The sequence below is a fragment of the Mauremys reevesii genome, linkage group 1, assembly GCF_016161935.1.
Source record: "Mauremys reevesii isolate NIE-2019 linkage group 1, ASM1616193v1, whole genome shotgun sequence".
Lineage (NCBI taxonomy): Eukaryota > Metazoa > Chordata > Testudines > Geoemydidae > Mauremys > Mauremys reevesii.
In genome coordinates, this window is record NC_052623.1 from 219,420,271 (window position 1) to 219,442,973 (window position 22,703).

General features: G+C 47.5%; 2 protein-coding genes across 2 annotated transcripts in view; both read right to left on the bottom strand.

Moving 5' to 3' along the window:
* LOC120370544 (zinc finger protein 420-like) overlaps positions 1–22,703 on the bottom strand; it is a 339,196-nt gene that overhangs the window by 170,093 nt on the left and 146,400 nt on the right. The window lies entirely within an intron of this gene.
* LOC120403180 (maestro heat-like repeat family member 5) lies at positions 2,317–5,091 on the bottom strand. The gene is made up of 4 exons (XM_039534015.1): positions 5,027–5,091; positions 4,781–4,901; positions 4,121–4,264; positions 2,317–3,241 (listed from the first exon to the last, which is right to left on the bottom strand). Exons 1-4 carry the CDS (start codon positions 5,074–5,076, stop codon positions 3,041–3,043), a joined length of 516 nt encoding a protein of 171 aa, XP_039389949.1. The 5' UTR covers positions 5,077–5,091; the 3' UTR covers positions 2,317–3,040.

A 22,703-nucleotide genomic window follows, 5' to 3' on the forward strand; every position in this document is an offset into this window, starting at 1 on the left:
CCCTTTGTACTTCCTGTTCCACGGCTCCCCTTCCGGGAGGTGGAGTAAGCTTGGTCTGGCCCGTCTCCTCAGGCTGAGAGAGCAGCTCTTTACCCTCAGGTTCGGAGGGAAGCCACCCTGGCTCCCTACAATGAGCCTTCCAGGTACTCTAAGGCCTGGAACAGGAATTTGGGGATGCAGCTCTCATTGTTCTGCATCTAGGAAGAAAGAGAGAAGAAATGCACAATATACAAACGACATGTTCTCCCCACAGCGACTAGTCCAAGAAAACCAAAGTGTAGAGCCAGGGCATGGCAACAACCAGCATGAGCCCATACACCATAGCAGCACCTCTCTGGAGTTACTATTGTGTTCTCCATAACCTCAGCTCTCATTTTAACAGAAAAAAGTTTGCCGGTCTGACAGTTGTGGAGAAAAAAATTCAAAAATGTGAAGAACTGCAGAAATGAACCAGCAGAGAGCCTGGAATAGAGTCCTGCCACCCAACCGAAGCGGATGGGACCTGACTACTGGGTCAGGTCCAGGTGAGGAAACAACTGGACCCTCTCAGGGTCAAGGCCAGTTGCAGAGGAGGCGCAGGAGTCACAGCGTTTCTAACGCCACAGCGCCTGCAGTGCAGCAGGGGCCACAGACAGCAGGAGCAGGGTACACAGCCGATGTGCTGACCCCACAGGCACACGGAGCAGAGTCCCCACAGGCAAAACATAGAGGCAGCACTGAGGGAGGTTTAGGGAGGGGGAAAGGGTCAGATTGGAAAACAACTCAAAAAAAAAAAAGCCAGAAAGCCTCTGGAAGGGATTGCTTCTAATTTCACGGGCTAATGAGTGGGAAGCAGAAATTACCCTTGGTACTCAGGGTGTGCGGTTAGAAAGGTCTCCCTCAAGTCCCCATTCACCACTCTCAAGGCACAAGGAATTCACCTACCAAGCACTTCCAGGCACACTTCAGGAGCTGAGAGGAGCCATCCCAGGCCATGCTGCGGAACAGCATCTTCAAATGAGCCCACCTGAGAAACACTGTGCAGCGGAAGAGGGTCAGTTTACATCTCTGCAAGAGAAGGTGAGACCAAGAGAGTTCTCATTAAGGGAGCGATAGTCTGGGGGACATCGGACCTTCCCCGTCCCTTGTTCTTCTTTTCCTGCTAGTGGAGATTCCTGTAATTTGTTGTACACAGGACTGTGCTCAGGAGAGGGAACTGAGAATTGATTGGAGGGAGCCATAAGAGATCTCCACAGCTCAGTCCTTCTGTGCAAAGAGACTGCATGAGAGCGTGAGTCAGCTTTGGGATCCCAAAGAGTCAGACCAAAGGGGCCCCCAGATCAGACTTCCCTCCACACCCCAATTGGCCCAACGAAAGAAATCAATGTCTAGTGAATGTTGGAAAGCTAGGACCTGGAGAAGTTCTCTCAGGAGCCCCAGGGAAGAAGTCAGGGCAGCTGCACCCACTTTCCAGAAGGCTGTGGGCAGATATCAGCTCCCTGAACCGAAGGGGCACTTACAGATTTATGCTCCCTTTTCTTTTGCTGCCTCTTGTTGTAAACCTGAGGCCTGTCTTTGCAATAGAGGGTCAGGACTCTTTCCCAGAAGAAGGCTTTTCTTCCAAATTGTGCTGTGTGCTGTGCGAATAGATGAGGCACTAGGCTCCAGCATGGAGTGAAGCAGGGAGAAGACTCTGCTTGGGCAAGGGGCTCTGGCCATTAATGGAGTGGGGGCCCCAGGGGATTCTGGCTCTTTGCTCTTAAGGAAATAATGACCGTGGCACTTACCAGTGACACACTCTCATCCTGGTCTTCAAGATGCAGCAGCAGCGGGAGCAAGCAGAGGATCATTTCCTGCTGCACAATGGGTTTGTCCGGTGTGGCAAGGCACCTTCTCAGTCTCCCCAGCCTCTGCTGCTTTTAGCCCTGGTGAGACCGGCTTGGGTAATGCGGTCCCCCTTGGGACACAGGGGAAGTCTGCTCCCCGTCTCTCCACCAGTCCTGTTTAGAGTATTTTTACTCCTTTGTGGGAGAGAGCACTGCCTCTCCCCCTGGGGAGGCTCGCTGTCTTGCTGCTCCAACACTCCTGGCAGCAGGGCTCCTTCTCTCTCCACTCTCCTCCCTTCCTTCCTCCCAGGGAAGGGTTTAAAAAGGTCTCAGGCAGCCCCAAGTTGGAATCAGCTGATCCTAATTAACCTCAGGTAGCTCCCCCTCAGCTGATTCTAATTTGCTACCTTGGTAACCCTTTCTCAGCTGAACCTGATTGACCTGTAGTCGCCTCCCAGTTGATAAGGAGGAGGGCCTTTTAACCCTCTGGGACTGATTCCTACCCCTCCCTTAAAGCTGTCTGTCCTGAGTTTATCACACCGGGTGCTTCACGCTGCTCACCATGTTGACAAGCAGTAAAATGGCAGCGGAGGCACACTGCCCTCTCCTGGCAGTGACACACAGGGAATGGGGAAGCCCGGTTAAAGCCAGGCAGTATCAGAGCATAACATGACAGTCATAATCTGCACGCTGCTCCGGTTCCCCCCGTCTTAACTGACTTGGCTCGCAGGAGCAGTGAGGCCACCAGGCCAGCGCCATAGACATTTTGTGCAGAACAGGGCCTGAGATGCTGTGCAGGGCAGTGCAGCCCCATGGTGTCCTAGACGCAATGTCTGTCTGGAGAGCACAGAATCCTAGACCCCTAGAAGATTAGGGGAGAGAGAGGGAAGGCTGCTGGAGACCGGTCTGGGGAAGGGGAGGAGCAGCTGCTGGAGCCTTGCAGGGAGGTGCTGCTACAAAACACTGCATTACTTTTGTTCGTCGGTGCCCCTGAGAACTGGGCCATTCCTGACCCACCTCTTTCCTGCTGGGAATCTCCACCTCTTTGGGGCCTGTGTTCTCCAGACAGCTGATCATCTGCCCAGTGCCAGGCCCCCTCTCCCCCAGGCCAGGCTCCAGCAGGGGCTGGAAGCATGGCACTGAGGAGGCTCCATGGTAGGGCTGAGGGGCAGGAGGCAAGGGGATGGGGAGAGAGAGACAAGGGCATCAGAGACAGGCGGAGAGGGTGAATGGGCTTATCCTGCGGTTCCAAGCCTTACATCGTCAATGAAGGGGCGAAGGCTGACGGCAATGTTCTCGGAGATGGAGCCAAGCCCCTCCCCGTTGAGGAGGTAGATGATGTCTGCAGCTTTATGCATTGCCCCCATGACATGCCCTCCATCCCTGTCACACAACATGTCCTCAATCGCTGGTAGCTGGGCCCGTAATGATTGCACCTGCAGGAATGAAGAAGGCAGCTCATTACTATGCTGGGCGACAGCCTAGGGTATATGCTGCACCATCCCACTCCCACCTATGAGAAACCACAGCTGGCACAGCCCCACAATGGGGGAGAGAAAGTTATTCTCCTGTCACTCTTGCAGGAGTTTTGCACTCCTTGACCTGAGGCTTCAGTGACACCTGCTTGGAGCAGCTCCAGGCCCCACAAACTGACCTCTGATCCATGCTGACTCTTCTGCTCTTGCTAAGCCTGGGCTTGTCTCCCTGCCTCCACTGTCTCCCCATTGCCCTGAGCAACAACTTCAGTCCCTTTCTCCTCCTTTCAGGCCCTGCAGCCCTCTGCCCATCCTACACCTTGGACTTTGTCTCCTGACACTTTGGCCCTTCCAGCTCCACTCAACCATCCAGACTGGCCTTGTCATCTTTGTTCCATTCCTGCTCCCAGCTCTGACTTGTCCACGACGGTCCCTATGCATGGAACGTCTTCTCCATCGTCATCTAACATTGTCTCCTCCTATAACCCCACCTCTGCAGGGCGCCTGCAAGCAGTGAGTTAATTCACCCCATTCACAACAATTCCCAGTTATATGGAATGGAGCCATTGAGATGGACAGTTGCTAAAACTGAGCACCTGTGCCAGCTGATCACTGTAACCTTTGTCTTTGCTCATCCCAATTTCCCCCTCTCCCACTGCATCACATCTGCAATCAGGGGTCAGCTCACGGGAGCACCACGTCGTGCCTTGATTTGCTCAGTAAAGCACCTCCAACATTTGCGTGCTGTGTGTTAAACAACAAGGCTTGTGTGGGGATCATTTCTGAGCTATTCGATAGACATGGGCTTCCTCGGTCCCCCGGGCAATCCACAGTTCTCACCTTTTCTGTCTGGAGCACAATACTGCCAAGGACTCGCAGACTGAGCCTACGTACAATGGGATTTTTGTCTTGGGTCCATTCCATGAGCTGCGCCTGGAGCTCTGATTTTGTCAATATCGTCTCAATGGAAGGACTCTGGAGAAACTGGAAAGAGCCAAATCAACATCAGGTTGAGGAGCAGAGGTCTTCCTGTGGGGTATGTTCCCTGGACACTCATCTTTACCAAATGGCCACTTACTCCCATACAAAGTCTCTGGTGTGTAGGGAGCCAGGTGCTGCTCTTTCAGTTGGTTGATTCCCAGAACTTAGTCTAATGCACAAGTCACAAATAAACCCCCAGGGAAAGGGGAATCTCCAGGCCCCATTGAGTGCCATGGAGCGACCCCTGGGGCAGAAGAAAAGCAGAACCCCAGGAAAAGGTGAGGAGAGAAGCATGGCCTTGGGGGCACCAGAGAAACATCTCCTCTTGCCACATGATCCCATCTAGGCACATCCAGCCAGGAGCGATCTCACCCTCTCTCTCCCTCCCTCTCTTTGCCATGCCCCATGACCATCCAGAGGAGCTAGCTGGCTGTAGGCTGCTGACAATGTGCCCAGGGCTTACTGGCCTGAGCTGCTCTCCAAAAAGCCCACTTGTGCCTGTCAACTAATGAATCTCACCTCAGTGCAGAATGTCATGGCGATATTTCTCTGCTCCTCCTCCTCCTTCTCACTTTGGACAATGGTGACGGCCTCTCTGAAAACTGCAGGGAGCTGAGGGTTCTCAAACTCGATCATGGCTCTGGAACATGGAGCAGAAAGTCCCTTGTGGTTATCAAGGGGGAGAGAGAGTTCCTCTCTAGTTGCTGGGCTGAGATGTCAGCCTGGAACAGAGGAATATTTCACATGGAAACTTTGGGCTCCTACCTTGCAATCAGGCCAACACACTGCGAGTAGTAATTTCGGGAGGATATCATGTCCCAACCCTGCCAAAAATGGATGCTGGCAAATTCCTTCCAGTATCGGGGCATGGAAAAGAGAGTCTTCACAGCCTCCACTGACGTGCTAAAGACAAAAAATACCAGTGTTAGGCCAGGAGATCAGCCCCAAGCATGGCAAATCTGAACAAGCCCTGGCGCACACAGCATGGTCAGCAGTAGCTAGCCTCCTCGAGGATAGATCCAGTGTAATATCATGGTGCTTCCCTGCACAGTGGGCCCTGTCGACACTGCAGTTTCATTGAGTTTGTAACCAGTTAGTGACACTGTAGCTTCTTAAGATGGTGATGTCATCACTCAATACGGTTGAATTCTTGATTCTTTACTGTGGCAGGTAACAGGAGTGAAGCCGGCATGTGGGGCCAGATCCTTAGTTGGTGTAAGCGAGCAAAGCTGTGTCAGTTTATACCAGCTGCAGTATCTTCTGGCATGTAGATAGAGGCCCCAACTGTGCCCACAGAACCAGTTGAACTGGTCCCTCTTCCTCCTGTCTACCTGTGACACTGACATCCTGCGGTGCCTGGCCCCATGTGCTTCTGGTGTGGCTCTGTCCGCGTTCTGGGACAGAGGCCCACAGATTTGCGCAGCAGGCCGAGATAAAAGTACTGACGCTTTTTTTGGCAGGTGGCACATGTGGATGGCTGCACAAACATGACTGCTGCCTGACTGTGTAGTGAAAGCAGCTGGCCTTTGGACAGAGTCAGATGAGCAAGTGTGATTTACAAGAACACACAGCTCTCAACCTTTTTCCCCTCAAGAGAGACCTGGACTGAACTGATCCTGGGCTAATTACAGCACCCGAACAAATGATGGCCATGAACAGACCACGTGTTTAACAGAACAAATCTGTTCTTCCTTTTCCTTTCAGTCATTACCTTAGGGGGCTGAGGAGTTGGATCCTTCCTCGGGGCTGGATATCTCGCTGGCATGTGGATCCCTGGCAAGCACAGATCCATCACATACTGCACTTGCGGGAGGCAGAGGATGAGCATCTGGGGACACATTTCCAGGATGGCTTCTCGGTATCCCCACAGGAAAAGGACCTCGTAAATGGTCCTTATTGCCTGGAGGGAGGAAAGAATTTCACTCAACTATACCAATCTGCTACCTGGCCCCACTGTCATTTGCTATTGTCCTTTTGTCATGTCTAATTTCCTCTCCAGTGTATTACAAAACAGGATTGGCTCCTGAGAGGGGAGGAGACATATGTTGGCTCCTGAACCTTCACCCATTCCTGGAACGGAAGCAGGATGGATCCCTATGGAAAGTTCAGAAGAGTCTGGATGATGTTATTCCCCATTATTTCTCTTAGTGGTGCAGACCCTGTGCTTTGGCTTTCCAGTCATGACTGGACAGGCTGAAACCATCCTGAGGAGATCCGTTCTCATATCCCCAGTGTTTCTGGCCCAGTCAAAAGTACCGGACATCTCATGATCGCATGCTGGGAAGATTCTTAGTCACAATTTACAGAGCCAGAAACCTAGATACTTCCAAGAGACACTGGAACTGAACCTGTTCACTAAAGGGCCACCTAGAGTAGAAGACAACTGAGCCAGGGTACCAGTGGATAAACCACTTCAGATCCGTAACTTTTACCTGGGGGAAACTTTATTTACACCTCTTTGGTTTGGGGGTGTAACTGAGACCCAGTGTTTGACCAAGCGTCTCTTAGCAGGTCAATCTTATTGCAGTGTGGTGGACAGGGTCAGACACTGAATCAGAACATGCTCTGATAGGAGAGGATTCAGGAGCTTAGAAGGGGAAATTGTGCTGCCCAATGTGACAGAGATGGAAGGAAATTAGTACTGAAATCCCCCACCTCTCTTCTCTTCATTCTTGCTGGTCTAAGCACTGCTGGTCCCCCCAGGCATCTGCAGAGGAAGCCTGCAGATGGATCCAAAAGGCTTCCAGTCATTTGACTTCCAAGTTTGGTGAGGAAGGTCGAACATGGTGGTCAAGCCCTGGGGACACTGAGAACTAGGTTGGACAAACCAAGAGCAAATGGCCTGGATTTAAGGTCTTCAGGAAGCTTGACTGAAATTCTGTGCCAACGCTGCCGAGTTTCTATAGTTTCTGAGCACAGACCCTGGAAAGCACTGTGGCTGCTTCAAGGAATTCAAACCTGAAAGGTTTACAAATCAAACACTCAATATGAAAACCAACACTGTATTCCTCTGGTAACTGAACTGGGTAAGAAATTCAATGTCTTTCATGCTGCTCTTCAATTTGCTCTCTCCCACGTGACACACATTTGTTTATGGTCAGTGCAGAACTGCATTGCAGAAGATGCCGAGGAAAGCCGGAGTTTTGACCTCTGGCTAGGCTCCAGTTGGGTTTCACGGCCCCTAGGCATATGGGGGTTGTGTTATAAACACCTGAGCTGGATGACTCTGCAAAGTGATTGGCGATAACCAGCAGGACTCAGAATTCACAGAATATTGAGATGAAAAGAGGCACTCACCCCTCTCAGAGCTGTTATTGCCGGCTGTCTGCAGACTCAGGCAGGCTGCACAGCATTTATGCTCTGGTCATGTGTGGATGTGGTGGTGTTGTGTTTCCCCCTCTCCCCACCCCCATCCCCCAACAATAAGGTCTGGAATTTTCTGTCTTAAGAGATTTACCTCTGCTGCGCAGCTCCATAAGGATGAGTGCGTTTTTTCACCACTTCCTCAGCCATGGAAGAACTAGGGATCTGAGTACAGGTAACAATCCTTCACTGGTCCCCAGGGGACAGACAGATGAACCTCATGGGCCTCTTCCATCTTTGCCTTCTCTCACGCAATAGGGAGCAGCCAGACCTCATGATCCAGGGATGTGGAGTGAGCCCCAAAGTCATTTATTGGCCCTGTACTGAATGGGAGAGGAAATGGGGTGACCCATAGAAATCAGGACAATGCTGGAATTCTCCAGAAAACTGGCACGTCTCCATCCTGGGGAGTGCAGGAGAAGGGTGGGCTTCTCAGTGGTTTGGCCTGGGCATCTCCTCTTAGTGAGCATGGACAGCTCTCTGCACAGCAGGTAACACCCCCCAAGTGTGTGAGCCCGACGGACCCTTCCCAGACTGTGGCCTGTTAGTAGAAGCAGAAGAGAAATAATGGCCTGAGGTGATAACAGACCAGCTCCCTACCTGTCCGATGACAGCATGTGCGCCACACAGGTCAGAACCACGTCCTGGGGGTGGGAACGAGCCAGCAAGGCCGTGGCCCTCAGCGCTGCTTTTCTGGCTCTGGGATCACAGACGTTGTCCAGCCAGATGAAGATACATCCCATGATGTCTCCAACCTGGAAGAATGCCAGAAAGTTGAGGGATGGATTTATCAATAAGTGGCGTCCTCCCGGGTAACCCTCCTGGCAGCCATGCAAGCCGCCTCTCACCTCAGTTGCCCATCTTGGCTCGTCCATAATCTCAAGAAAGAGGCTTTGACAAGTCCAGGAACCCCAGTCTTCCTGAGGTCTGGTTTAGCATCTTAAAGCTCAGAAACACACATAAAAGCCTTCCCCAAAACGTTACTGTGTGCACAGCCCAAACTCCCCTGATGTCCCAGGGCCTTCCCTGCCTCAGCAAACTGCTCTCAGCCCTGCTCTCAAGGGCTTCCCTGCAGGAGCCTTTCCTCCATCTCTGCAACTTCCTCTTGCTCTTTCTAGCACAATCAGTTCCTCCAGGCCAGTGCTTCTCAACCTAGTTTCCATTGTGGGCAACATATGTGTTGTGTGGGGCACATCCAATACCACCTGTTTGGCCCTGAGGATGTCCCAGGTAGAGAAGTGCTGCTCCAGACCCAGCTGGTTCTACTGATGTACCCCAGAGCCCATCCCAGAGATGGCAGGCAGGGCTAGTTGGACGGGGCTAGCCAGTTCCAGGCCCCAGCCCTAAGGAGAACCTCTACACTGCGGGATTTTAAAACCTGCCGTAACAAATCTCAAAGCCGGGTCTCTAACCTCGGGCTCAGGCTATGGCACTGGGAACAGCAGTGCAGACATGGTGACTTGGGTTGGAGCCCAGGTTCTGAAGCCCCCTACTCCCCAGGCTTCAGAGCTCAAGTTCCAGCCCAAGCCCAGAAGAGGCTGCATTGACATTTGGCCCCACAGTGCCAGCCCTGGGAGCCCAAGTCCGTAGGGCCAGGCTTTACGGCTCCTGCTGCAGAGTGTGCAGCACAGGGTAGATAGACCCGAAAGGGACAAGCCGCCCCCTCGGGCTCTTCCATGAGGAATTGGTCATTGCTCTTTCCTCTCTTGAACAAGGAGCAGGAGGTACAACCTGGGTGGCTGGATTCTGTTGCCCTGTTCTGCTAGCAGGAGTTAGAGCCCTGCACAAATCAATCTGCTGATTGAGGGGCCATTTCTTAACTTCCCGCTGGGACCTGCTGGAAACAGGGAACTCGGCCAGAGACAGGGACGACCTGCAGGAAACCCCAGGAACAGGCAGGTTTGGGGAGGAAGCCAAAGCCCACGAGGGGAATAGGTCTGCACTTATATGCCATGGGCAGGCGTTATCTGGAGAAGGGCAGGAATGTCACCTATTTCCAGGCAGAGCGATTGAAGGCAACGTTTAAAGGACTATAGGGAACGTGAACCCTGATTCCTTTCTCAATAACCCCACCTGCGCAGGCTTGGGCAAGTCAAGGAGCTCTCTGGGCTTCAGTTTCCCCAGGTGTCGAATAGGTTGAATTCCTACTTCCCAGGAGGGAGGTGGAGCTTCATTAATCAGTGGGAGGAAATGATGCTGAGAGCCTCCTACCCAGGGGATGTAGATATGAAGTCTGCCAGAAACCTCCCTAGGCGAGTCTAATTCACGGGGGAGGCACTCAGATCCTGTGGGGATGGGCAACAGGATCAGAGCTAGGGAGAGACAGAGAGAAAAGTGCAAAACCAAATTCCTCCTGATCCTACAGCTGGAAAAACAAGGCCCTGCAGCATGTCTGAGGAAACCATGTCTGCTCCTGGAGCCTAATGTGGAGGCCCATGGGCAGACTAGGTAAGTGCTGCACTGCCAGGGCTGGGGCTATCGCGCCCCTTCAGTGTAGCTGGGCTGTCCCCGCGGCCAAGCGATTAATGGAAAAGGGGCTGAGCCAACCTTCAAAGCACCATGTCAGTGTATCCCAGGAACGGTTTCCTAGTAGAGGAAATTCTCCCCTCCCCCTCTCTGCGCAGCATCCCCCTGCCCCACGGCGGGAGTCTCTTACTCTCTCCATCTGGTCTCCATATAGAGATACGATGGTCCTCAGCTCTTCCTCTTCAGCTTGAATTCGCTCTAGGATGGGTGTTGTCAGAGCCTTCACGGCTCTCACCAGCAGGGCTTGGAGCTGGGCTGAGGAAAGCTGCTCCCCGGGGGTCTGCAATGAAGAGGGACAAAGCCTGTTGGGACTGAGTGTTTCCATTGCTCAGCTGCCCTGGAACAGTCTGTCCCCGCGGGAGGCTGGCAGCGCCCAGTGAGTGTGGAGACTCCAGCTGAGCCCTTTTCTTAACAAACCTCAACAGGTGCCGAGGTTTCCTCAGTCATTCATACACTTCCCCCTCCCCCTCTGCCTGAGAAGAGATGGGAGCCTCTCAGCCAGTGCTGGGACCCCAAGGCCACCCCATTTCCTCCCTCTAGCCCCTCCTCCCAGGAAGCCCAGTTTTTGCTGAGAAAGCCTCAGTGGCCTGCAAAGCCCATTCAAGTTGCTTGTTGAGTGCAGCCGAGGGGTCACTGGAGAACCTGCCCCATGTCCCATCCCACCCTGAGCGCCTGAGCAGATTGGCTCAGCAACTCTAGCAGCCCACAGTGTCTGTGAGGAAAGGACTGAGAACAGGGCCCAAACAGAAATGCCTCTTCCTTCCCCACCCCGCAGCATGTGGTGCTGCCACAAAACAGGCAGGAATCGCTGGCAGGACAGAAAGTAGCTTCGACTGAAGGAGCAAGTCTGCCTGGTTGAGGAGGATCCCAAACCGTGGGCCTCTGGGGCCAGACCCCTGTTGGTCAGAACTCACTGGGCACAATGTTACTGCAGGGGGCCTGGTTGCAGGGGGCCTGGTTCCAGGGTCACCTAAACCCAGGGCCTGGGGTGCTGGAAGTCTTTACCCTGGTGACTCAGGCACCTCCTGAGTGTTACTGCAGCTGGCCTGTGTGGCTGGATTAGCACCGTCTGTCCTGGATGCCAGCAGCTGAGGATGCAGTAGAGCACACCAGAGTGACACACTCGCATAGATACTCCAGCCCCCTGGCGTGTAACAAGCTCCCAGAATTGCAGACTGTTGTATGTGCTGCAGGGTGCTCTCTTAGTAATCATAAGAGTTATGAAGGCATCTAGATGCCTGGCAGATGTTGGCAGGCGAGATCCAACTTGGGACCTCGGGAGCTTAGTGCAGAAGCCTCTACCGCATGAACTAAAACCCAACCTGCTGTTAGCTAAGGCTGTAGCGCAGACTCAATTTATCTCTGTCTCTAAGTGGTCCTGGTGCCACTAGACGGCCAGGACACCATACCCAGCAGGTGTGTGGGTTACCCCTAGAAGTGCAGGGAGGGGCCTGGTACGATTTTCAGCAGTGCCTGAGTCCCATGGAGAGTGCATCAGAATCAGGCAGGTGAGTCAGGCACTTCTGCAAATCCCACTAGGCACCTCTGTACTTCTTGAGGTGCCTAAACCCCTTTGTCAATCTGGACCTCGTTCAAGCAACCCAGTGAAACTTATAAAGACTGGCTGGAATCGATCACACTTGAAGAGTGTTTCTTTTCAGCTCCCTGAGCAAGGGGCAGGTAGGTCTCCTGTCAGAGATCCCAGCTCCAGGAGATATTAATACACACAGCAGGGGATACTTTCCATTAGCACAGTCACAAAGCGTCATTATCATCGTCATATAGGAGCTGCTTGCTAATGAGGGGGTGGGAGTGCGCTCTTCTTCCTGCTCTTCTGGGCTCCCCTTTTCCCACTTGCCCTTCGACTCAGACACCTCCTTCTTTGTCCCTGGAGCAGAAAGAAACATTCATAACATTTTGCTTTTCCATGTATTATCCCTGGTTTACAGAGGATGGAAGTTGGGCTAAGAGCCTTGAAGCGACTTGCCCAGGGTCAGACTGAAGGTTGTTGGCAGAGCTAAGCAGAGAACTCGGATCTCATGACTCTTACCTGGGGGCTTTTACCACACAAGGTTTCTTTGGACCTAGGAGCCAGTTTCTTTTCCATGGTGTATTCTACTCGTCTTGTCCCCTCCCCTTGCAAACTTTTCCTGTCAGTGATGGGCAATGGGCCTGATTTGCATTTAACCCCCCAAGAAGTAATGGCTCAGCTCTAGTATGGTTCCCAGCTGTGACCTGCTGAGACCTCTGGAGCATTTTACTGATGAAACGGACCCGATCCAGGAGAAAAGAAATGATTTCCTACAACATCCAGCCTCTCTGTTCTCCTTACAGCCTGGATCAATGTTAGTACTCCCCACCCCACAGTACCAGCTCTCCCCACCTCAGCAATGGACCTTGGCCACCCTCTCCAAGAGGATCTGGCATTAAATGGATTCCAGAGTCTGAGGTACCCATCACTGTCCCATGAGAAGGTCCTGATGTATAAGGCTTGTAGAGTGACTGATGTCAGTATTCCTCACATGCTCCTTGCGAACAATGTGGATTGAATCCTCACCTGTAAGATCCAATTCGACTTTTCCAGTATCCTCCTGCAGCTTCACCTCCTCTGACTCCACCTGGTTCTCAGCTGCTTTCTTCTTCAGGGACAAGCGCATCAACCTTCTTGGAGAGGAAACTGTTCTCTACTCGTCGCCATCTGCCATTGAGGTGTCAGTTTGGCTACAGACACAGAGTCTTTTCATGCCTGATAGGATGGACCATGAGCATTTGCTTCTCTGGGGCTTCTCTCGCAAGGCCTGTTCTTGCTGGCTGAAGTCAGAGCATGCCTCCCTTTCTGCAGGTTGGACAAACACTTTTTGCACGTGGATCTTTCCCTGCTCCCTAGAGGCGAATCTTTGAAAAAAAGAACAAAGCCTGGAATAGAAAGGAGGAGGAAATGGGTTTTTCTGTCATTCTCTAAAGGAAGGGAATTAGTTTGCCCAGGATTCCCAGATCCAAGAGACTGGTCTTTTGAAGCCATCTGCTCCTCTAATAGCCAGGACTGGTTCATACAACCAAGAACATAAGCCACACAAGACCTGCCATCCTGGGTCAAACAAAAGGTCCATCTAGCCCACTATCGTGTCTTCCAACAGTAGCCAGTGCCGAGTGCCCTAGAGGGAATGAACAAATAATGATCAAGTGATCCATTCCTGTCGCTCATTCCTGGCTCCTGGCAAACCGAGGCTAGTGACACCATCCCTGCCCATCCTGGCTAAGAGCCATTAATGAATTTATCTAGTTCATTTATCTAGTTCATTTATTTATCTCCTGCATGAATTTATCTAGTTCATTTTTTAACTCTGTTAAAGTCTTGGACTTCACAACATCCTCTGGCAAAGAGTTCAACAGGTTAACTGTGCGTTGTGTGAAAAAATGCTTCCTTTTGTTTTTGTGTAACCTGCTGCTTATTAACAAAGACATCAAAGGGTGTCTAGGATGTAAACCAAGGACCACTTGATCTGTAATTAAACACTCTACCCCTGAGCTCTACCCCCAGCTGAAGGCGAAGACACATGGGACCGTGGTGCAACAGGAATTCTGGGGAAGTTCTAGGGCCTGTGTTATGCAGGAGGTCAGACTAGATGATCAGGGCTGGCCTTAGAACCTTTGAAACTATGAATTTATGTACCTAAAGTTGGCTGTAACTGCTAGCGTGAAGGTTGCTGCTCCTGTCCAGGAGGAGCTGCTTTGTCTGAGGTTTCCTTGCAGAGAGGCACCAGCATCCCTGTTCCCCTTTCTCATAACCCTTCTTGGTCAGAGCACATCACAGGTTCTCCCCTTTTGCTCTTGTGAAAGTAGAATGAATTATATTGTAAAATAAGAATGGATTAAAGAAATGTTGTATCTACCTTTAAGCAGAAATAAGAAATGTTAAAATACAGGTGTCAGAAAAAGAAACATTAGGCATAAACAATGGTGCTAATGGCAAAACATTAACAGAAGATTGGTAATAGGTAGTAAGGAAATAAGATATGCATGCCTAGCCCAGGTAAACTTATCAGATTCTGCTTCCTTTGTTATTTTGTTAAGTTCTCGCCCTTTTATCTGTATAAATAAGATAGTTTGTGTCTTGCATGGTGCTCACATTATCTGGGTGTTATTAGCAGAGCGTTGTGCTAATAAAACAGAGTGGTCTGACAAACTGTGAGTCCTGAGTCTAACTTTGACAATTTGGAGGTTCCACCGAGATGGCAACCATCTTCACTGGGGCCGTGTGATTCCTGACCGTTTTTGTAGGACGACTGTGGCAGCTAGCACCTGGGCATTTGGCCCGAGTGGTCCTCCACAAGAACGGAAAGGCGCACGACCACAGTGAAGTCTACACCATCGAACCTGTTGGTTCCCACTCTGTTCTGGTAGGGATCCCGGGATCTGACATCAGGAATCTGGTCAGGTAATTATTTCTGTGTTTTGTCCGGACTGAGGACTGTCCTGTCTCTGTGTCTATCCATCCTCCTGTGGAATGTTTGAGTCTGGGTGCCGTCTCCATCTGGGGATCGGCCGACCAAGGGGTTCCTGTCCCCGCGGTCTGAGTGAATGGAATCTGCACAATCACAGCCGCACCACACTTTGGATAAAACCCTTGGTGTGAAAGCAAGGGTGACTGAGGCAGTAACCTGTGGGCTCCTTTTGTGTGTTGCACCGGGCATCTCTCTGACGAACCCGAATTTCCTTCTTGTGCAATTGGTGTGTGAAGTCCTCCTGTATGGGTAACCAGATGTCTAAGTCGGGACAGTTCCCTAAACGAATGCCAGCTCATTTTATGTATTTAGGATGGGTCCAGACTCCTGTAAATTTCTGGAAAAATGGTCTAGGCTAACTCAGGGGGATCCCAAAACTCAGTGGTCACTGTTAAAATCTTGGAACAAAGACTGAGTGGACGTCTTAAAGGAGAAAATCAGCCAACCTAAAACTAAACTGACTAAAGGAGAGGTTAATTGTTTCATGCAGTGGTGGGAAGAGGCAAATCATAGGTGGACAAAATCAAAACTCGCCTCTCTCAAATATTCAAATAATAAGTTAAAAGCTTTATTAAAAGCCTCCTCTCCCACCACCAGACCGAGCGCTCCCCTTTACCCCGTTCTCAAAAAACCCCAACCACCCTGGATCGATCCAACCCCCTTAATACTCCCATCTCATTGTAAAAAGGACAAAAAGCCCCTTGTTCTGTTCCCCTTTGTTATCTGCCTCAAAAACTGATTCTTTAGTGTTCCACTACCAATTCAGCAAAGAGAGTGGGCTCCTCAATTAGCCCCCACCCTTCCTGGTCCCTTTCTTTAAACATTTCTTTCAAAATTGTGAAATGACCACAATATCACTCACAAACGGTTCATTGGAAAAAGCAGGATCGGGCCCAGGCAAGCAACAGATAAAGAAACTGAAAAACGGGTTGGAAGCCCTAAGGGCATAGTGTCAGGAGTAAGAAAAGCAGTAAGTGCTGGAATGAACCCCCGGAACAATGCTTAAAATGGTGAAATCTGAGGTGATAAAGGTGTCATTTTGGGAGATAAACAAGTGATTTAAGGGAAGAGTGAAAAGTTAACTCTACAGAGGATGGAGAGAATTAAGCAGTTAAACTTTGTGAAAATGTTAAAAAGGACCATGTTAAAGAGAGAGAATTCTTGGTTTCTTTGCAGCCAATCTGAAGGGAAAATGGGCCCTTTTCCAAAAGAGTGCCTGTAAATAATCCAAATATATGTACAGCTATGTAAAAACAAAGCAGTGTAAAGGAATGTCAAGGAAAAGAAAATGTGTATGTATCTATTTGTCTGAAAATATGTAAAGTTCTAAGAATCTAAACCAGCACATCTGGTTTGTAAAATTCTGGTTTTGTAGGTGTAACGTAAATTGGTTTTGTTTTTGTTTTTAATGCCACTAAAAATTCATTTGACTCTTTAATTCAAAGTTGCAAAACTGACAGACCTTTTTGCAAGACACAGGTAATTAGTGTTGTTTGGCTTTGGGATTTAGCATTTAACCCTTAAGGGGTAACTTGATTCTTTATAAAATTTAAAATGTTTTTAAATAAAAACCAAGTCATGGCTGCAATAGGGCAGTCAAAATCAAGAGAATAGGGAAAGATTCTGGAGTCTCTTTGTTTGGTTGGTTGTTTTTTTGTAACAATAGCGGATAATTTTTTATTCTTTCACTACAGCTCTTAACAGTGACCCTCTGAAGCAACAGCAGAACTGAGGTGCACAAAACAAAAAGAAGTTATGTTTAAATCACTGAGCCTTAAAATGGCTCTGTGTAATCAGACTGTCACTTTGATAAGGGTACATGGAAAACTGTAAGAACAAAAGAAACAGTTACACCTTATGTAAAAATTAATATGGCTAATGGTTTTTTTAAAAAAGTTATAGTATAGAAGGAATGTGCATTTTCCCTAGGACATATGCAGTGTATATTGTAGAAAGGGGTAATAGAAATGCAAATGAAACATGTTGCTGAATTAAAATTTTATTAGGGCTCCAAAAAGAGCCGCAATAGGCTGTGTTTTCTTTTTCAGATCTCTGTTTGTTAAGACAGAGTCTCTGAGCTCTGCTGATGGCTTTGAATCCAAAAAGCCAAGCCTGTGTTAATGCAAATTACCTAACTGATAAAGAAAGGTGAGAACTGCCAGCACAAAAGAAGCTGCAAATAAGAAACATACCTGATGCTTCTCAGCTATTACCTGTGCATAAACTTAAAGCTTAACACAGCAGGAAAAACATTATCAAATGTCTTGATGTTGTTGGTCTTTTGGCCTCGAGATGAAAACCTTGTCTTGTGTCTCTGGGACCTTGAGGTAAAAATATTATCTGTTCTTATCAGTTTAATATCTGATACGTTCTCTGTCTGAGGACTATATATTACAAACTTGGTCTGCTATATAAGAGGAAAAACTAAGGTACACCACCTCATGGATTTAATGACTAAACAGTGGGATAATTTCCCCATAACCCTTAAAAAGTAGAAGCCATTAAAACCTGGCCTGCCTATAGAACAAAAAACACAGGAAAATATGGGGCTAATTCCTTTGTTTTGCCTGCAATCAGCAAGGGTATTTGTAAAAGAACGGAATCTTTAAACAATAATCAATGCCACCCCAAAAAGGGGTAGAAAAAATGTTTTTTTTGTCTTTCAGAAAATCAGAAAAAGCTAATACCAGCTACAGAACAACCTATTACAAAAACAAATGAAGGTTAAAAAAAAAACATACTGCGATAGCTATGGAATGTACTGAAAGGCAGATATTTAGAACATAAGATGTTCTGGGTAATATCAGAGAATATTAAGGTTTTGATACATCTGTTAAAGCAAAGAAAAAGATAATAGGTATTAAACAATCAATATAAATGGATGCAGTATGTCTCCAGTACGGTAAGACAAAATTTGTTAAGTGAAGAAATTGTTGTTAAAATCACACACCAACAGGCTCTGGAAGCAAAGATACGGAAAGTTAGCCCACTCCCCAGATTGCACCTGGGATCCTTCTGGCTACCCCAGACCTCAAGCCAGTGGGCTGGGGAGGAAGGGAAACTATTGGACACTAGAGGTTGTACCAAGTGGACTCCTCAAAAGTGGGTATGCTTATCCATGCCTGTTGCTCCAAAGCCCTGTAGTAAAGACATTTCACTAGAATCCTGTATGTGGGATAAAATGAATTATGAGACCGAAGTACTGTATAATGGGCTATGTGTATGTGTTAATTCTTGGAGAAAAGTGTTTTAAAAGGATAAAAGTGTTAGCAACCCACCAGAAGACAAATGTAAATGTAATGTAAGTACTGTGTTTACCAGTAATAACATTTACTATTTGCCACAACAACAACAAAAAGTCTCAGCTTACTGTAAGCACTGATTTAGCTGAGTACTCTTATCAATCTTGGCATTAAATGGCAAACAGTTACCAATCATCTGTTAAAGGTAAAAAGGAACATATTTCCTTTAAAAACAAAAAAAAGTGGGAAACGGAACCATTCATTTTATATACACAAATGGGGACATGTTAACAATTGCCACTGCAGAAAGACATAACAGCTTACCATTGATATAACATATTTTCTGAATAGTCTCTCTCAACTACTGGCATATTAATGATACTACCCCTAATTGTTTTTGGTTTTAAATTGCATGTGTTTAATAGAAATGTTTGAAATGTGCTGTTGGATAAAACAAATGTATGCAAAGCTAGAGCCACAGGCCCAAATCACCTCCCAGTATTTTCTGTTATGCAAACTAAATAAGAAGTGACACTGGCGATTAATAATCTTAGTGTCAAAAGGAGGATATGTATGAGCTGAATTTTATAATGTACTATGAGAATTAATGTATGATTTGATTTCATCCTGTCAGCCACCCTTTTTGAATAGCAGAAAGGAATAACAGACCAGAACAATCCTTATAAGTGATTATGGCCGGCCACCCTTTTGTTTTAGAATGTGTTATAATGTCTACTATGGTTTCCTATATGTATTACAAATTAGGCACTCTAGTTAAATATACATTTCTTTGTTTTAAGATTTAGTAAGAGACAGGATTCTGTATTGTGTCTATGTTAAGTAAATTAAAGAAACATTGAAGGCCTGGGTCTCAATGTAAATTGTCTTGGTTATTAATTGTAAAACTTAGTAAGGTTTCATTTGCAATGCCTTTTTGCTCGATATAAAATACTACTGTTTGTATTCTCAATCTGTTTGTGTGAATGAGAAATGTATGCATCAGGAAAAAATAAGGTGTGAAGGCCATTGTTATAGCCAGAGTCAAGGAAAGAAGCAAAGAGACTTAAAAAAAACATCGAAGAATCATCAGGTACTGCTTACTAGTCAGACGACTGTTAAACTGTCTGGCATTGCAGCAGAGTGAATACATGCTTCGCAGTATAAGAATGCACCACCCCCAGTGAACCAATCATCACCTCAGGACCACGCAGAGTCAATTTTGACTCCAGAAGAAGACGTAGAGGAACAGCCTGCAATACCTTACAATCTCCGCTCTCATAAGGGTTGCCAGAAGCAGACGACGGTCTAAAGCAAGGCCCAAGAAAAAGCAGTAGTGAGCCTAGCGCCTGCTGCCTGGTGGACATAAAGCCCGCGACTGCGGTTCCCTCAGTTGAGGTTGTCAGAACCAGAAGGGCCCTGCCTCCAACATGCGCCTCCGGTGGTGCCTGTTCCTCAGTTGCTGGTGTCTTAAGGTCTGGGAAATCCACAATGACAATTCTTTTATCCAGCAGCAAGTGTGGATAGCTCAGACCCCTAATATTTCTAAATGCTGGATCTGCAGCCACATCCCAGCCCACTCTCAAACTGGTGTTCCTGTCCTGGCTATCCCACTCAATTCCTCAGACCTCACTGGAGGACCTCATCCGTTTAACACAATATGGAACAGCAATGACACCTGGGAAGAGACTATTGGCAGTTCCTTTATCCCACTTAGGGGAGTAATACACCATGCAAAAAGGCTCCTGAGGTTACAAGCAGTAGTTAAAATAATGGCAAATAAAATTGGAGAAAGTTTTTAGAAGCCCTGACCAAAGAAACAGGGGCGATCCGACAGATGGCCCTCCAAAACCGTCAGGCATTGAACATAGTGCTGGTGGCCAAAGGAGGGTACTGTGCTCTCATTGGAAAACAACACCAATGAGGTAACAGATCGCGCTAGCCACTTAGAACAAATCACATATCTTCCCCATAAAGAGCCAAGTTCTTTATGGAAATGGCTAAGTAACCTGTTCAATTTCTCTGGCATAGGAAACTGGTTGTTTCAGGGAGCCCTGACTATCCTGTTTGGAATCCTAATAATTTTTGTATGTTTTCAGTCAGTCTCCTGTTGTATCCAAAATTGTGTAAGGCATGCCACGCAGGTGACTGCCCCAGAACAGAGTGCTAATATGATGATTTTAAATATCACTGATGAACAAAGAGATAAAGAACGGTTAATATGTGGAACCCAGTAAAATGTTGGTCATGGCAAAAGCTTGACCAAAAGGAGGGATTGTGAAAGTAGAATGAATTATATTGTAAAAATAAGAATGGATTAAAGAAATGTTGTACGAATTAACTGGGGGAAAAAATAGCTAGCATGCTCAGTCTAAGACACTAGCCCCAATCAAGGACACTGCTCACAGCTAAGACTTGGCTGACAACCAAGAAAAGAGGGGGCTTGAATGTGCCCAAGCAGCTATGAGATCTGCAAAACACTGCCACGCATTAATGAAATGTTAGGTTTCTTTTCTCACAGGTAGAGAAGCGCTACCCAAAGACCCTAGCAGCCCTGCCACTCCTTGGAACCAGGAGACTGGATCTATGTAAAGGTCCATCAGCAAAAGACTGCTCTGGCTCCACACTGGAAGGGCCCTTTCCAAGTCCTGTTATCCACCAACACTGTCATGAAGTGCCAAGGACTGACTGCTTGGACCCATGCTTCTCACTGCAAAAAGACCCCTCCACCTTGGGAGGATTCTCCTACTGACGATTGGCCTATTTCTCCTTCTAGGTCTGCTGTGCCTTCTGGACAGCAGGGAAAAAGGACAAGGTGAAGTGCTAGTAACCTCTCCCTTGTCCACTGACAGACCTACTGTACCTTTGGATTTTTGTAGAAGAAGCAAAACCATCACAGGGTGATGTGCTGGTAACTTCTCCCCTATAGGATGCTGAACCACGAAAGAAGAAGGAACACTTTCCTTCAGGAAAGAAGAAGGAACACTCGCTCCACTGAAATTGCCAAAGTCCAGGAATTCCTGACTAGAAAGGACATTAAGAACTGACCCTAGTGAAGAAACAAAGAATTATACACTGGCAGGAAGAAATTTGTGGGACCCATGCTTGGGAATGTGGTATTGATTGGATGTTGAGGTTTATTCTACAGGCTGTGCCCTGTGTTTTAGATAAACCCTTCAGCATGTATTGCCCTCCCTAATTGCATTTTAAATGACAAGTATCAAAGGCACCTTGTTGCCACTGCCCTTGCAATCTCCTCCATTACACTATTACCCCTGTAATACATCCAAATACAGACAATGGCCAAGGCCTTCAACTTGAGTGATTTATTTAAAGATTGTTTGGAAAAAAATATTTTTAAAGTTCAGGGTATTCCATATAAGCGAACAATTGAGTGGAGAATAAATGGATCAGTGGAAATAGAAATCTATGATATCACTACAAATGAACCCCAAGAATCTGTAATTGAAATTGATGGGTTCTATAGTGAAGTAGCTATGATGGCTGTTCCTGGAATTTGCACTGTGTTAAGGGCCTCTTTCATGTATCATTATTTGGTCACCCAATTAGTGAATAATCAAATGAATACCCAAAGAGTTTGTTCTGCCACAGGAAATTTTACCTATATAGAAATTATTCCAGTGACTTATATTGTAACCTGTACCTTATTGCAATACACCACGTCCTATGCTATTAATGTTAATGCCTCTTGAAAGTACCTAAGGATAGTTAAATAACAGATGTGGTATAGTACTACACCAAAGAGAGATGTATTAGAATATCAATGGACTGTGATTAATACTACACTAGGGACTATTAAGGTTACATTGCCCTTATCCAATTTCCAGATCACCTCTACATACCCAAATTGCCCACAAGAGGCTGCCATTAGTTTAGCACAACAGAGGGCCTGGGTTATTTCCTCTGGAAGAAGAGGAACTTGACCAGATCCCTATGGGATGGAGCCAACAGTGCAGCAGCAGTTCAGAATATTTTAAGAACCAAGAACATGATGAGAAATTGGGCCAACTGGAAAAGGCCACCAGCTAACCCAAAGTACAGGTTGAAGTTGGTGAGTTACATGTCATTTCCGCCCTTAGTTCTATGACCCAGAAGTTACTGACAGAGATGGTATTGAATATCACTGAGGCTGGGAAGGCATTGCAGTGAGATCTAGTCACAGCCTGTCTTGAGCTGCAGGCAGAGCGCCGGGCACCACAAGCCACAGCAGCAGTGTAGACGCAAGGGTGGGAATGATAGCCAATGATTTTAGTTTACTGTTCATTTATTGTGTGGTATAATAAATAACTAACACGTTATGTCATATAGAATCACTGTATGCTAAATAGAGAATCGATTGATCGGTATGTAGCAAAAATAATCATATATTAGGTATCTAAGTAAATAGGGTTGAAACGCAAGGCCTGTAGGCTGAGACCTGCAAGATTTTAGCTTAGCTATTTTAGGCCTTGGAGCTAAGAAATGCTGACATCAGTAAATGACAGAGGAATAACCCGATGCCTTAAGATTATGGGAAAAGAGGTACCAGGTGGTAACAGGGTGAAAAATTAGCCGGAAGATTAATTTTAAATAAAAAAAATTCTGGAAAGGCACCTCTGTTTCCAAATGTGCCTTAACCACAGGATACAGGTTGTGCGTCAATACTAATGGGGGATCATCAGAATCACATTACAAAAAGGGGGTGCCCAGAGCAGGAAAATTGAGCTCCCTATGGGAAATTCCAGCAGGAACCATCCCTCTACTGATGATCAATCCATGAGAGACTCATCAGACCCTAATACTATTGTT

Bases quoted from the DNA above. Each gene is read 5' to 3' on its own strand.
- LOC120403180 (XM_039534015.1), bottom strand. From the start codon at position 5,076: ATGATATCCTCCCGAAATTACTACTCGCAGTGTGTTGGCCTGATTGCA. The intron at 4,902-5,026 runs GTAGGAGCCCAA...TCCATGTTCCAG, and splicing joins TGTGTTGGCCTGATTGCAAG to AGCCATGATCGAGTTTGAGA. The intron at 3,242-4,120 runs GTGAGAACTGTG...TCATTCCTGCAG, and splicing joins TTGTGCTCCAGACAGAAAAG to GTGCAATCATTACGGGCCCA.